This window comes from Lissotriton vulgaris, chromosome 8 (genome assembly GCF_964263255.1).
Source record: "Lissotriton vulgaris chromosome 8, aLisVul1.2, whole genome shotgun sequence".
Taxonomy (NCBI): Eukaryota; Metazoa; Chordata; class Amphibia; order Caudata; family Salamandridae; genus Lissotriton; species Lissotriton vulgaris.
Genome location: NC_141696.1, coordinates 305,606,660 through 305,621,073, shown reverse-complemented (window position 1 = coordinate 305,621,073; position 14,414 = coordinate 305,606,660). Strand labels below are relative to the sequence as shown.

Here is a 14,414-nt window from a genome sequence, read left to right as displayed (position 1 = left end):
CTGCGTACTCTCCACCCTGCCCCCCCCCCACACACGCGAGTCATACCGTCCGTGACTGCCTCAGTACATCAATATTCTAAAGTTCTGGGGTCTTGGCTCCCATATTTATTCCACATTTTCCTTTGTTCACTTGTGTCAAGTCTTTCAGCTTAGTCCAAACCATTTTTGTCCTCTTTGGCCCAGCTTCTTGGCTGGAGGTGGACAGCATTGTGCAAGGGAGACCGGGCCTGTTCAGATGCACGTTAAATCTCTTCCCGCCACTCTAAATTAAGACCAGGCCTATTCAGCCCAGCTCCGAGTCACCCAGGAAAGGCAGGACACATCTCAACCCCCAGTGGTATTCTGCAGTGAATGGACATCCCCAGCCCCTGTCACTCTAAAACCAGACAGTCAATTCACAAACCATCAGAGGCACTTAGAATGGTTAAGCAAGAAAATACCCACTTTCTAAAAGTGGAATTTCTAACACACAGTATAAAAATCATCTTTACTAAGAGATGCATTTTTAAATCATGAGTTCAGGCATTCTAAAAACCTTCTGCCCTATCTGGTCCAAAGAGGAAGTTATACTTGTAAGATGTTACACAGTAGCTCCCATTCTAGGCCTTTCAATAGTGAAAATCGAAATACACTTTATTTCACTATTGGGACATATCACACGCACCAGTACATGTCCTACCTTTCACATACACTGTACCCTGCCCATAAGGGTACCCTGGGCCTACCATGAGGGTGACTCGTGTTATAATAGGTAACGCTGGGGCCTGGCAAGTGGGTGCACTTGCCAGTTCGACATGGCAGTAAAAACTGTGTGCAGACACTTCAGTGGCAGGTCTGATACCCCTTTCAAAAGATGTTTGTGTGGGTGACACAATCAGTGCTGCAGGCCCACTAGCAGCATTTGATTTACAGGCCCAGGGCACACACAGTGCACTGTACTAGTGACTTAGTAGTAAGTAAAATAGGCTAATCATGGAAACACCAATCCTTAAACACAATTTACATGGAGCGCATATGGAAAGGGGCGACCATTCTGTCCCCCCGAACGTATGGTGGAGTACCACGATCCCCCCGGGAAGCCATCTTGGGCGGGAGGCGAGCCTCGGCTGGTATGCCCGAAGCGGCGTAGCCGGGGCGCGCCTTTTCCCCGCCCTGGAGTGGGCTGGCCTAGACACTGACGCGGCCGGCCACGCCCTTTGGGGCAGGCAGGGGCGGGTGTACGCCCGCCCTGAAGACGGATAAAAGGAGCAACAAGCCAAGAAAGCATCCTCTTGTTCCTGTGCTCTGAAGCTGCACCTCCTCGCTGCACGTGAGCTCGAGACGGAACGAAGAGCCAATTTTGACCCACCCACCAGCCCCTGAGGACAGCTACTTGTTGTGAATAAAGTTTTGATGTGGTGACTCTATTTTCTTTCAGGTTGTGACGACTGTCGTGATATTTGGAATCTGCAATAAAGATGGTCATGGATTGGATATTTTCAAATAAAGTATTTGCACTAGTGTTGATCAATAATCATGCTTATAATATATAATTCTTTAGTAAGTTAGTTTTAGATAGTTTGTCGTATTTATTGTCGGGCGGTAAGGTCATGATCGGTGAGCACTAATTGTTAGATCCTTATGAGTGGGCGTCACCCATTACGGATGGGAGCGCTCGAGGGAGGTGGCCATTGGCCCCTCAACGGGGAGGCGGTTCCTTCTAAGGATGGGCCGCCGAAAGGAAAGGAAAGGCGGTCAAGGCCCCTTCCTGGGTAGGAGGGGTTACAGCCCCCTCCTGGAGAATTTCCCGGGGCCAGGTCATCTGCGACGGCAGATGTGGTAAGTTGTGTGGGGTTTGGGAGGGGGGTCTACGCTACCTTCTAGATACCTCACATGAGTCCTCGAACGACCTTTAAGTGGCGTCGAGTTTAATGGGGCCCCCGTCAAGTCAAGGGAAATTGGTAGTGGCACTTGAGGTACGCCTCTGTGCGGTCGCCCCTCACAAGTGAGGGGGTCATTTCTGGTTTAGGGATCTTGACACCGGTTACGACCTTGCCGTTGGCCCTTAAACGTTAGGATGTACAATTTCAAATTACAAGTTAATATTTGTAGGATGTTAGTTTGGCTAGGAGAACCTTTGTATTAGAGCATATGTTAAGGTTAGCCAAACATCGCAAATGTGGAAATGAAATTGTACATAATATGAAACTGTTATTTTCATGTTTTTAATTTTGTTTCATATTTTAATAAATACGGCCGGGAGGGTCACTCCCTCCCGTCTTCCAAAAGTTCAGAACTGTTTCCGGTTTCCCATCCTTGGGGATTGTGTTGCGAGGGGGTGGCGGGTATCTCGGCCATATGCACTTTAGCACTGAATAGCAGTGGAAAAGTGCCCAAAGTCCTAAAACCAACGAAAACGGGGTCAAAAACAGGAGGCCAAAAAGGAAAGTCTGGGGATAACACACTGAAAAAGCCAGGTCTAACAGCATTGTAAAAAGTGGGGGAAGAATCTGGAAGTTGGGGGTTGTCTGCAGTAAGTGTTTCTTCTGTAGCCCTTATTCAAGATGTTATGCTGTTCAGTTCCTTGGTTGGACAAGCAGATTTATAAATCCAGTAGTTGTACCCAAATCTTTTTGCAAACCAGGCTACAATTGTGTGGATTATTGAGTGGTATTGGAGCTTAATTGTGCCATTGCATTTGCTTGTGAAAGAAAATGGGTTATTAGTTGATGGGATAAGTACCCACCCCATGAAATAATCACAATCCTTGTCAGGGTGACCCACTAAAGTCCCTAAATAAACCTGAACCCCCGCCTCCCCCCTTCCCAATAGCTATGAAACAGAGCAGAAAGGCTTAACATGGAGGTAGTGTGTAAAGTATTTATGCAGTACTAAAAGCAGAATATAATCGAAAAGCAAAACAATAAATATCCCAAAAAGAATAAAATAGAATACAATTTAATAAACAAAACAATATGACACCACAATGACACAATTTATTTAGTGTTAAGGGGAGCCATTGATATACATACAGTCTTAAAGTTTTAAGTGGAAATGGCACCAAGGAGGCAAATGATAGTCAATGGTGGCAGTAGATGAGGACCTTGGCGTGGACTGCGATGGGGCATGAGTCAGATTCACCAAAAAGGTTCATCCTGGGCAAATGATTTTACCCACTGAATTTAGGCCTTTAAGTCCATCCACCACAGGTGTACACTTCTTTATTACAAATCCAACTTCACCAGTAAAATTGGGTTTGTAAAAAAAAGTCCATAGATAAAAAAATTTTAGGGTTCCTAGCCAGAGATAACATTTATTAAACTTAATAGTGCTTCTCTATGTAACAGCCAACCCACAGTGGAAATATGTTTTATGGAATTTTCACTGTAAAGACATGTTTAACATTAAACAATGTCCTAATTTTAAGTTCCATCTACTCTGCCTTAATGGGCAGTAAGATTTACTGGGAGTGACTTATTAATATTTGAAAAAAAGGTTTAGGCCTGTGAAAAGGAGTTATTTAAGCAGGTTAAATTTGCAGTTTTAAAAATCCACAGCCAGGCTACAGTAGTAGGCCTGGAGCCCGGTTTTACAGTGCCATTGCAAAGAAAACTTGATATGCCGAATTAAAAACAAAATAAAATGGCCAAAGTGGCTATCCTACCCACTGATAGTAATTTACAGGTACTAGGTACTCTCGACACCATACACTAGGTACATGTGAGTTAACTAAATGTCAGTTCAGGAATACTTTACCATGTGGAAAGGATAAGCACAACCACGTTACCGTCGGTTATGTGGGGGGCACAGAGTTCTATAGTCAACAATGATAAAGTTCAGCAAAAAAGTCCGTAGTGATGCTGCAGAAAGAGCACATTTCCAACAGTTCGTTTTTTCCAAATTTGTTTTAGAGATCCTACATTTGAGTGATTTTAGTTATGGGGTAATCAAACCTGCTTGCCTTGCAGGTTGTGGTCTCCGTGTCATTTGCAGGGTTTTGTATGAGGTGTGATTCGAAATTCAGTGAGATTTATTTTTCCCCATTGCTCTACTCTAATTTGTCATTTCGTTGCCTTGCTTGGCATGTCATGATTTTCTTCTGCTCCATGTGATATACTAATAATACAACTGGTCTCCCACTGATTATAGGCATATTTATTTGTATTTCCTTTCTTGCTATGTATAGTGTTTAGAGATGTATGCCTTGCGAGACTTGGGTATATTTTCTTTAAAAAATTTTTGTCTGGTCCACAAATCCAATATTTCTCATGGCAGTGTCTTAAAAGCTTCAAATGGGTGATCTTGCCTGCTTTGCAAGAAGGAATGGGCTGTAATAGACTCAAATTCTATCTTATTTTCAGCTTTCTTTCTGGCCATATAGTTTTATGTAGTACATCCTGCACATCCATCCTTGTTTTCCCGATTCAATTGCTATTTTGACCATCCATTTTTGAAGGCACCAAGCAAGATGCTTCTGAAATTGGATGCCTCTTACTTTCTTTTCTGCACTGTGCTTGGCACATATATTTGGAGATTTTTTTTCAGCTCAAAGTGTCGTTCTTTTTTAAAATGCAAATTATGGGAACATATTAATTACTGTTGCTGCTGCTACTGCCTCTCAGTATTAGACTTCACCCCATTCTCGTTCCCTTTAAAAGAATCCTCTGTTCTGGCTTTTCAATTTTCGGATGATAGGAGTCCTGTTCACTGCACACCCTTATGCCTTCTGAGGCTACATTTCTTCCCCCGTGTAATGAGAATTAGTTTCAATCTGTTTCTTATTTTTACTAATCCGAGGTAAAATACTGATTTATATGTAAAGCACCAAAGGAGCAATATGTAGATATGTTAATTAAATTAAGACATTGTCAGTGGTGCTTCTTGGATTATGCACATAGTGCGAGGTAAAGTTAACTTGTAAAATGTATCCGTTTTTCCTGCAGAGTTGTGATTTTTATTTATTTGAATTCATCCTTTTATGGTTACATGTTCTTGAAATGCCTTGACTTTGTTGTTGACAGGTTATAATTGTATTCAGATGATGGCTATAATGGAGCATGCATACTATGCTAGCTTTGGTTACCAAATCACCAGTTTCTTTGCGGCTTCAAGGTAAACACGAATATTTTTTTAATGTATGTGGTGACATTATAATGCTTTTTGTACTGTGAATATCTTCTAACCAATGCCATATAAAAAGAAACAATGCTATATTTATTGCTAATATTTATGTTCTCTTTAGACCAATCGTATTCCAGTAGTGCAAGCCATTTTTTCTTATGACCGAGCACTGATAACACAGCTAAAAGTAGAACATTTAAATCATTCCTTGGTTCACTAAAACCAGGCTCCAGTGATGCAAGGAAGATGATTTCACCTGGCTTCTAATGAATTGAGACAACTGTGCCATGGCTCTCAAAATAAACAGTGGCGGCTCCTCCACTAAGGTGGAGGAGCATTGCCCCATTGCTCGTTTAGCAGTGCAAAAGAAAAATATAATGATAACCAGGTCGGGCAGGCTTGCCACAGAGGGAGCAGGAGTGATTTGCACTCCCTCCCTATGTAAGCATGATGGCTTGATCGGTCCTGTAGGGCTGGCCAAACCATCATGCGCACTTAGCATGTTCTCCATGGGGTGTGTTCCACAGCTCCATGGAGAATATGGCCAGCATCCCATGATGCTGCTTTTTGGCTGTGAGAGTCCAGTGCTTCGGAGCTGCCAGCAGAGGGAGGAGAGGCATGCAGCATCGGGAGAGGCAGAGAAGGGCTGTTTATGTATTCATTTTCATACACCCTCTACCCCCCTCCCCCCTTCAGCACCCTCCCCTCCCCCCCCCCCCCCCCCCCCCCCCCTCAGCACCCTTATTCAGACGCAGCCACCACTGAAAATAAATGCTGGCTTGAAAAACGAGATGTGAAAAACAACTTACATTTTACAGTTTTAAGTATTTCCAAGCACTGATGGAATGAAGGAAGAACCAGCCGGATCACCAATCGTACAGGAATTATTGGGCCAGATCGGGGGATCCTCCTGTCCCCCAAAAAATAAGCTGAATTTGTCCAGGTGTGGTTTGCCACCAGCACCCGAACATTGTCTTCCTGCTGCCCGGAGCAGCAATGTGCAGAAAGTGAGGGGGGCTTTTTCATGTTCACTTCCAGCTGGGCAAAATAAACAAGCATTTACAATGCAATGGTCTCGGCATTATTAAAGGTAGAGCTATTGGCATTGCTCATGATTTTTTTGTAGCATAAATAAATGGCATTGTCATTTACATTGTCAATAGCTTAATCGTTAAATAAACGGTTAATCGCTCGCAAATGCATGACCTATTGCATTTACACCCACACAGAGCCACACACAAAGCCACCCACACACACATAGCCACCCACACAGAGCCACCCACAGTCATTCACATAGAGCCACCCACAGTCATTCACATAGAGCCACCTACACAGAGCCGCCCTCACACAGACAGAGCCACCCACACATAGAGCCACCTACAAAAAAAGCTATCCACACAGAGCCACACAGACCACACACACAGAGCCCCCCCACACACAGAGCCCCCCACACACACAGAGCCCCCCACACACACAGAGCCCCCCACACACACACACAGAGCCCCCCACACACACACACAGAGCCTCCCACACACACACACAGAGCCTCCCACACACACACACAGAGCCCCCCACACACAGAGCCCCCCCCCCACACACACAGAGCCCCCCCCCCACACACACAGCCCCCCCACACACACAGCCCCCCCCACACACAGAGCCCCCCACACACAGAGCCCCCCACACACAGAGCCCCCCCCCACACACAGAGCCCCCCCACACACACAGAGCCTCCCCCACACACACAGAGCCTCCCCCACACACACAGAGCCTCCCCCACACACACAGAGCCTCCCCCACACACACAGAGCCTCCCCCACACACACAGAGCCTCCCCCACACACACACAGAGCCCCCACACTACAAATCCCATGACAATCGCTACCACCACTCAGAGCCTGCTGGTATGACCCACACCTCCAGGATTCCCAATCTGCATACAGCTCCTTGGTGCAACAGTAATCCCTGCTCCGCCACACTGCAACGCACCTTCAGGCCTCGACAAGAGGTAGGAACGTGCTGTAGAAATGAGGTGGAAACAGTCAAAGCTGACAATCAGACAGGTGCTGGCTGGGCCACAGAATAAAAGACTAAACAAAACGTCACTTCTATGGACCCCATCAGGAGCAGCAACATCAGAGCAACCAGACACCCACCCTCTAAAGGAAGGGGGAATGACCCCCTGGCAAGAAAGATGGCCCTCCCTCTTTTTCCAGCGATACAAAAAACAATGGCCAGCGTATTCACCGAACACTGCCATGTTACAAATAAATCAAATGGGAAGGAAAGACTACTCTGTGTGCCTGGGAGGAAAAAGATCAAATTCATAACACCACTTGCACACAGACAACCGCCTCTAATGTGTAGGTAATGATGCCACAAACACCAGGGCACATACAGGTTAACATCTGAACAAGAACTGTGCCTTTGACATGACTTTCATTTTTGTTATTATGGCAAATGTATGCAAAAGTCGATATCAATTCAAAAACATGCTAACGGTAGTGCACAGGTTTACAAAAATAAAAAATAACCTGGTGTAAAAATACATTAAAACATTAAATAGAATCATATAGGAATGCCAGCCATGTACATAAAAGTCGACTACATAAAAGGTAGGATGCACACATACTAATTCACAGACAAGAGCCAATAATGGAATAAAATGCGAAAGACACATTAACAGACCGATAGATGAAGGGGGTTGATGAGAAGTCTCTGTGTTTGAATATGTGTATTTAGATTAATGGTTTTTGGAGGAAAGACAAGGCTAGCAAAACAGCTAAAACTACCTCCGGCCAGCTCTAAAAAGAAAGATGCTTAATCAAAGGGGCAAAATGACAGTGGAAGATAAGCCGCTGACAAAAAGGTGATGTTGGATGTGTTTTCATTCACCCTCCATACTCACCATTACAGTGGACTCTGGGGATGGGGCAGGGTAACCAGGGGAGCAGAGCCCACGTTACCTCCTTTGTGGAAGAAGGCATATAGCCTGCATAGGCCAGCACGAAGCTGCAACACGAAGCTGCAGAACTTGTTGAAGTCTTCGATGGTCCTTCGTCGCTTCTCTGGAGGCTTCAAGAAAGACAGTCGGTGAGAAGAATTCTCCGTGGGGCACACCACCTCTAACTTTAGCGGGCGCCATCTTCCACCAGCGACCCATGACGGTACGGCCAGCTGCCCGAGGTGGCATTCAGGAGTCACGCTGAAATCTCAAGGAAACGTTTACAACATCCCAGCGACACCAGAGTCTAACGTGCTCATTGGACAATTAAAAGCATGTTTCTACTGCATAAAAATAAATGAATTACACGTATTTCCATGCTACCAAACTGGACATGGTTGCTTTTCGGCCCACTAGGCGAGAATTTAAACAAGGGTTCCTCCTCTCGCCTGAAACCACCGGAGGGCCTTCCCCACCCTGCTGGCCTCAGTACTTCATACTTCCCTCCCCTCGCTGCAGCGCTAAGCGCACCAGAGACCACCTCTCCCCGCTAGCTTCAGAGTGACTCCCCAATCGGTTGAACGCCCAGGTGGCCGGTGTTCATCGGGACTGGCAGAGTAGGAAAGTGATGACATTTGTATTTAATGCACAGGAGAATCATTGAAGAAAACTGACCAAGTATCGGTTTCAAAAATAAGGAGAGAAAAAGACTTACCCAGAAGATCTTGAGCAGTGATTTCATGTAAATTATGCGGATGCCAAAGGAAACGCCAAAGATGGCGGGCACGATGAAGACCAGCAGGAGGGTGAACCAGAGGGTGAGGGAAATGCCCAGCAAGTTACAGAGCAGGCTGTCGAAGGGCAGCAGGAGGTACATGGGGAGATGTGCCTCAACTTGGGCGTCCCCCAAAGTCAATCACAGAAGTTCAGCACATTACATCCATGTGGAATGCATGCTGTGTTCTGAAGGCACAGGGATCCCTGTAACCCCAATGCCAAGTACTTCAGCAATGGTCAGAAGAGGGCGAGGCCAGCTCCTGCCAAGCACGCACTCAGAGTGCTGGAACTTTTCTTGATCCAGTCAGCAGCGATCTAATGTGCGCACTCCAGTCAGTGGGGGGCCTCGAGAGAGTGCGTTAGGGGGGGAAGGGGTTCCACACTGGTGTAGAGGATCCGTGGGCGACTAAAGTAAACTCCAGCTATGCTCAGAGGATATCTGAGGGTATCTGCGCCACTGTTAGCCTTCTCGCAGCATGAACCTTCAAGAGCGACCCCCAGTGAGCCCTCGTTCAAAGACCTGCCGGTTATGAGAGGCACTGGCGAACTGAGGCATGGGGAGTTAGGGAGCAGTGAGAGCAGCATCCCGTGAACAGCGCAGCACCGACAGCTGAATATTACACATCAGCATAAAGCCTACAGCTTCTCTTCCCGGAGCTGGGCTGCGCCCCCCGGGCATGTGCAAAGCAGGAGCTGTCCCCCAGGAGTCCCCCCTCGCATGGCGCTGCCTCACTGCTGCTGCCGCCGGGGAGCTCAGGCCGGCCTTTCGCTGTCCATGGCACCTGCAGACGACTGACTTCCTGGATTCTCCGCCCCTGGCACACGCCGCGGCTCCACCTCAGCCGGAAACAATTCACCACTTGCTTTCGATTTCACAAAAACTGCCAGCCTCATCCTCTCATTGGCAAAGATGAGGACTCCATCAAATGCTCTGAAAAGCTTGGCTCTGTCGCCGGTGCCAGATAAGCGGGTAGGCTCCGCCATATAATAATCTGGCCTGAATAGTGCAAATGTTAATTTTCATTCCTCTCTGCTTTCTTCATCACTGTCATAATATATGAATCACACAGCGCCCCGGAAAGCCAAGCTGATATTTGTGCAGGCGCTCGTCCAAACCGGCCATGTCTCCCCTTTCCCCAGCCTCCCGCTAGGTGGGGGCAGAGAGGTAGTGCTGGGCGCGGGCAACCCGTCAGCTCCGTCCATCACCACCTCCTTTTGTACCGCTTTTGGCCGCCATAAGTGTGGCAGGGTATGCTCCGACGTGAGTCCCTTGCTCACTTCGCCACTGGATTCAAGCAAGCCGGGCTGAAGATGGCTGGAATGCCAGAAACCGGTCCTCGGAAGCTTGTTTCCGGTCCAGGGAAGACATGGCTTGGCAGTTCGGGCTGGACTGTTCCCATGAGGCACAGGGTCAGACTGATTTGCATATAGCCATGTCTGAACTGGTGTGGCAGAGTGGGCTAAAGAACGGTGATGGATTAAACCCAGATCTTTTGACTGGGTGTGAGTGTTTGATTGATTCAGATGCTCCGTCCATCACCACCCCCTTTTGTACCGCAAAGGTTACTTGAGGTCACGCTTCACTGGAGTAATTCCAAAGTTCAGGCTGACCGTGATGGAGAGCAGGCCTGCTACAGGAGCATGCAGGACCTGCGGAAAAAGTACCTTGTATAGAGCAAACGTCCGGGACTCTCTGCGTCCTCTCCGAATCATGCAGTCGGGCCAATGTGTTGAAGTCCATCCTAGCAGACTGGGGGCAGGATCAGCACTTCATTGAAGTTAAGCCTCGCAGTCGGAGTCAAAGTATTGGTGCTGTGTTGTCAAACATCGCATTCGGGACCCTCATTGTTGTCAAGCGCCACTGTCGGAGGGCACGGCATTGGTTATGATTGGCGCAAAGGGGTCACTGCATTGATTTTTACAGAAAATAGCTGCAGAACCCACTCCTGAGGCCAGGACTAGAGGGGTCACCTCAGTCTTAGGTAGGACTCACTGATGGCAGAGTCCAGCAGCACCATCAGAGTTGCAGTAAGTCTTTTGTGTCCCTGAGACTTCAGGAGGCAAGCCAGCAAGTCCTTGGAGAAACATGGGTTCAAGGATGTAGAGAACGGGTCCAGTGCTCTCACTCCCAGGAAAGAAGCAGCAGGCCAAAACAGCAGAGCAGGTAGCAAAGTGGTAGTCCCTCCTAAAGCACAGCAATTGGCATGCAGTTCAACACAGCAATGCAGTTAGCAAAATGGCAATCCCTTCTACGGCCCAGCTGCTCTTCTTACAAACATAATGTCCTTGGTTCCAACAAAGGTCTCAACTTGTGGGGTCAGGTGTCCAGTACTTATACCCAAATGTGCCTTTAAAGCGGGGAAGACCTCAGAGGCCTTTGAAGATAATAAGGCTACCTTTCCTGCCCTGGCTCCATACTTACTTCAGGGGACTATGCAGCTGTTTGTGGGGAGACAGGCACAACCCTATTCAGGTGCATATGCTTGCTCCTCCCTTCCAATCTACCTCAGGAAGGTCCATCAGCCTAGTGATGGGCCATCAGGATGCAAATGCCACACCCCAGCTCTCTTTGTGTGACTGTCTAGAGTGAATGCACAAATCTCATCTATCACCCAACCCAAACATAGATTCAAAGATAGGCAGAGGCACAGAATAGTTAAAGTAAGAAAATGCCAACTTTTTAGAAGTCTTGCAGCACAAAACAGCTGTGATGCGAACACTTATCAAAATGAACATCAACTCCAAATTAATCAATGTTGGTGTGCACTCTCTAAGGTGGTTCCACCATACCACCAATTCAAAGAGAAGACCATGACTAGGGTAAAACAGTCCTACACAGATTGTGCACTACCCAATACACTCCGAACGAGTGTGTTCTGATATTTCTGATCATAGTAATACAATTTAAGAACAACTTTGACAAATACACTCAATATAAACAGAAAATACTTTCAATGTTATTACAAAAAAGAAGAAACAATGACTTCCTCCATCATTTCTAGAAGTGTCATTTTCAGACTTACAATTTAAAATCTGACTTAACCTTAAGTTGTGATTTTAAATTGAGTTCAGAAACTCCAATCTCCATATCTCTACTTTTTTCCAATTGGAAATTATACTTAAAAGATGTTTTGAGGCAACTCCAATGTTATCCTTTCGGAGAGGTAGGCCTCGCAGTAGTGGAAATTGAATTTAGCAGTTTTTACTACCAGGACAAGTAAAACTCAAGAGTACATCTCATACCTTCTAAAGAAACTACTCCCTGCCATTGGCCTTCCTAGGGACCGCCTTAGGGGTGACCTGTATGTTCTAGAAGGGAAGGTTGAGGCCTAGCAAATAGGTTAGCTTGCCAGATCGAAGTGGCAGTTGAAAACTACACAGGCAGGCTCTGCAGTGGCAGGCCTGAGCCATGTTAAAAAGCTTCTGAAATGGGTAGTACAGTCAGTGCTCCCAGCCCCCCAGTAGTATTACATTTACTGGCCCTGGGCATATATAGTGCACTTTACTAGGGACTTGGATGTAAATTAAATGACAATTGTAGATAGGTCAATGTTACCATGTTTTGAGTACCGAATATATGCACTTTAGCACTGATTAACACTGGTAAAGTGCCCAGAATGAAGCAAAAAGTAAGTTGGCAAAACAGGTCAGAAGGTAAAATGTCAGGGGAAACCACACCAAGGATGCCAGCTCTAACAATAAGGATGACCAACCTTCTACAAAAAGGAATAGATCCGTAGAAGGCTCTCCATCAATGATGGCCACAGAAAAAACCTCAGAACTCTGTCAATGATGAAACAGTCTAAATCTAGGGCAGCGACAACAGTGATACAGTTGACAACAGTATCTCCGACCATTATACTAGCGATGATAACCCGAATTGCTGAACCTACTTTTTTTGCATTATGTTTAACAACCTCTCTACCTTCCAGAATGTTGGTGTCTGAACAGAAACATGCCAGTGACCTTGCTTCATACAGTTTAACACAATCCGGTGTACACTACATTCAGGATTTTTCCTTATGCCTTGAAGGTGAAGGTAGATCATTGTACTCCTACTCATTGCTCCATCATGGCACCACGTTATTCCCAAACTCATCTCCCATTGACGTCAAATCACAAAATGTCAGAGGTTGCTGAATTGACATCACACACTCTTTGACCTTTAATGTCATCACGGAAAGTGACATCACGTACTTGACGAGAAGGAAGATGTCACATTACATGTGGCCATTGATAACATCTAATTAAGTGATATCAGTGAAGATGATAAAATAAACATTGCAAAGTTGCGCAGTAGGTTCAAGATGATTAAAATAAGCAAACGGGTGTGAAAGTTGGTATCAGTAAATTTGAGTGATCATGGATACCCAACTTTTACTGAGGTCAAGTCACTAGGATTCACCCTGAACAACAACCATACCCTCTAAGAACATACTGCCAAAAAATGCAAAGTCTGCCTATTACCAGCTCTTGCTTCTAAAGGAAGTGATACTGTTTCTTCCAGAAAGGAACTTCAGAATTTCTTTTGAATCCTTTGCACTCTTGCAGCTGGATGATAACACCCCGCTCCATGGCCTCTAAGTCTCCACACTGGCACCCTTTAAAGAGATCCTGCGTGCTGCAGCATATCTAATATTAGGTTTAAAGAAATATGTTGATATGATACTCCATCCTCATGGAACTTCAGTGTTCGCCCGCCGCCCCACATCACCTTCTAAACCTGCATCATTTACAGAGCCATCACGACTAGCAGATCCATTTAGCATGGTGACCAGGTTCACCACAATCTGGAGCCGGATTATGTCCTTACCATGTGTGACGGGTAGAGCCTCTTGACCTTAAGAAATTGTCTTGAGGAGCAGCCAGTATGTGATTTAATCAGCAAATGAATGGTTTTAATTTCCTCTTACTTAATGATCATTTCACCTGTTGATATTGATTGGCTGTAAGTTTAATTTGGCCCCGACAAATACATAGACACCTGCTTCATAGGGTCTGTTGAAAAGAAATATGTTGAGCACTTTCATGGGTTGAATTGATTCCCTACCTACTGGGTACAAAAATGCATCATTGAAAGTGCACTGGGAGGTAGTTTTATCCTTTCTATCCTTCTGCAATGTTTTGCACATCCACACTTATCACTAGTAGGAACCCCTCCAGTATTACCCCAAAAGAGTTCCCCTTGCCTGAGAGTAGTAACTCACACACCTGTTATCAACAGATGGAAGTGTGAGGAGGGTCCCCTTTGATGAAGTATACCGCCCTGAGGTGACTGAGGGCCTACGTCTTTAAAGTAGAGGACTTTCTATCTGAGCATACAGTGCCTCATGTTCTTCTCCAAGCCAAAAGCAGGCTGGTGAATAAATCAGGATGACACAGATGGAGCTGGTAGGTCCTAGCCTATTCTCCTACCTTGGTCCCTTGTAAGCCTAAGGAACTATGGGAGAAACCAGTATGGGGCGTGTTTTCTGTTACAGTCTGACTTTTCTGCCAGAGGTTGCAAGGGAAGAGCCAGGGGTCACAAAGGGCAAGTCTGGAGCTGCATCTGCTTCCCCTCGCCATCCCCACTTCATGTCCATGCTATCTCAGA

The 14,414-nt window shown here is 46.1% G+C and overlaps 1 protein-coding gene across 1 annotated transcript in view; it reads left to right on the top strand.

The window, feature by feature from the left end:
- GBE1 (1,4-alpha-glucan branching enzyme 1) overlaps positions 1 to 14,414 on the top strand; it is a 594,445-nt gene that overhangs the window by 130,542 nt on the left and 449,489 nt on the right. The window contains exon 4 of the mRNA XM_086934076.1: positions 5,001 to 5,091. Within this exon, the coding sequence (XP_086790202.1) occupies positions 5,001 to 5,091 (91 nt within the window). The remainder of the gene's footprint in view (positions 1 to 5,000; positions 5,092 to 14,414) is intronic.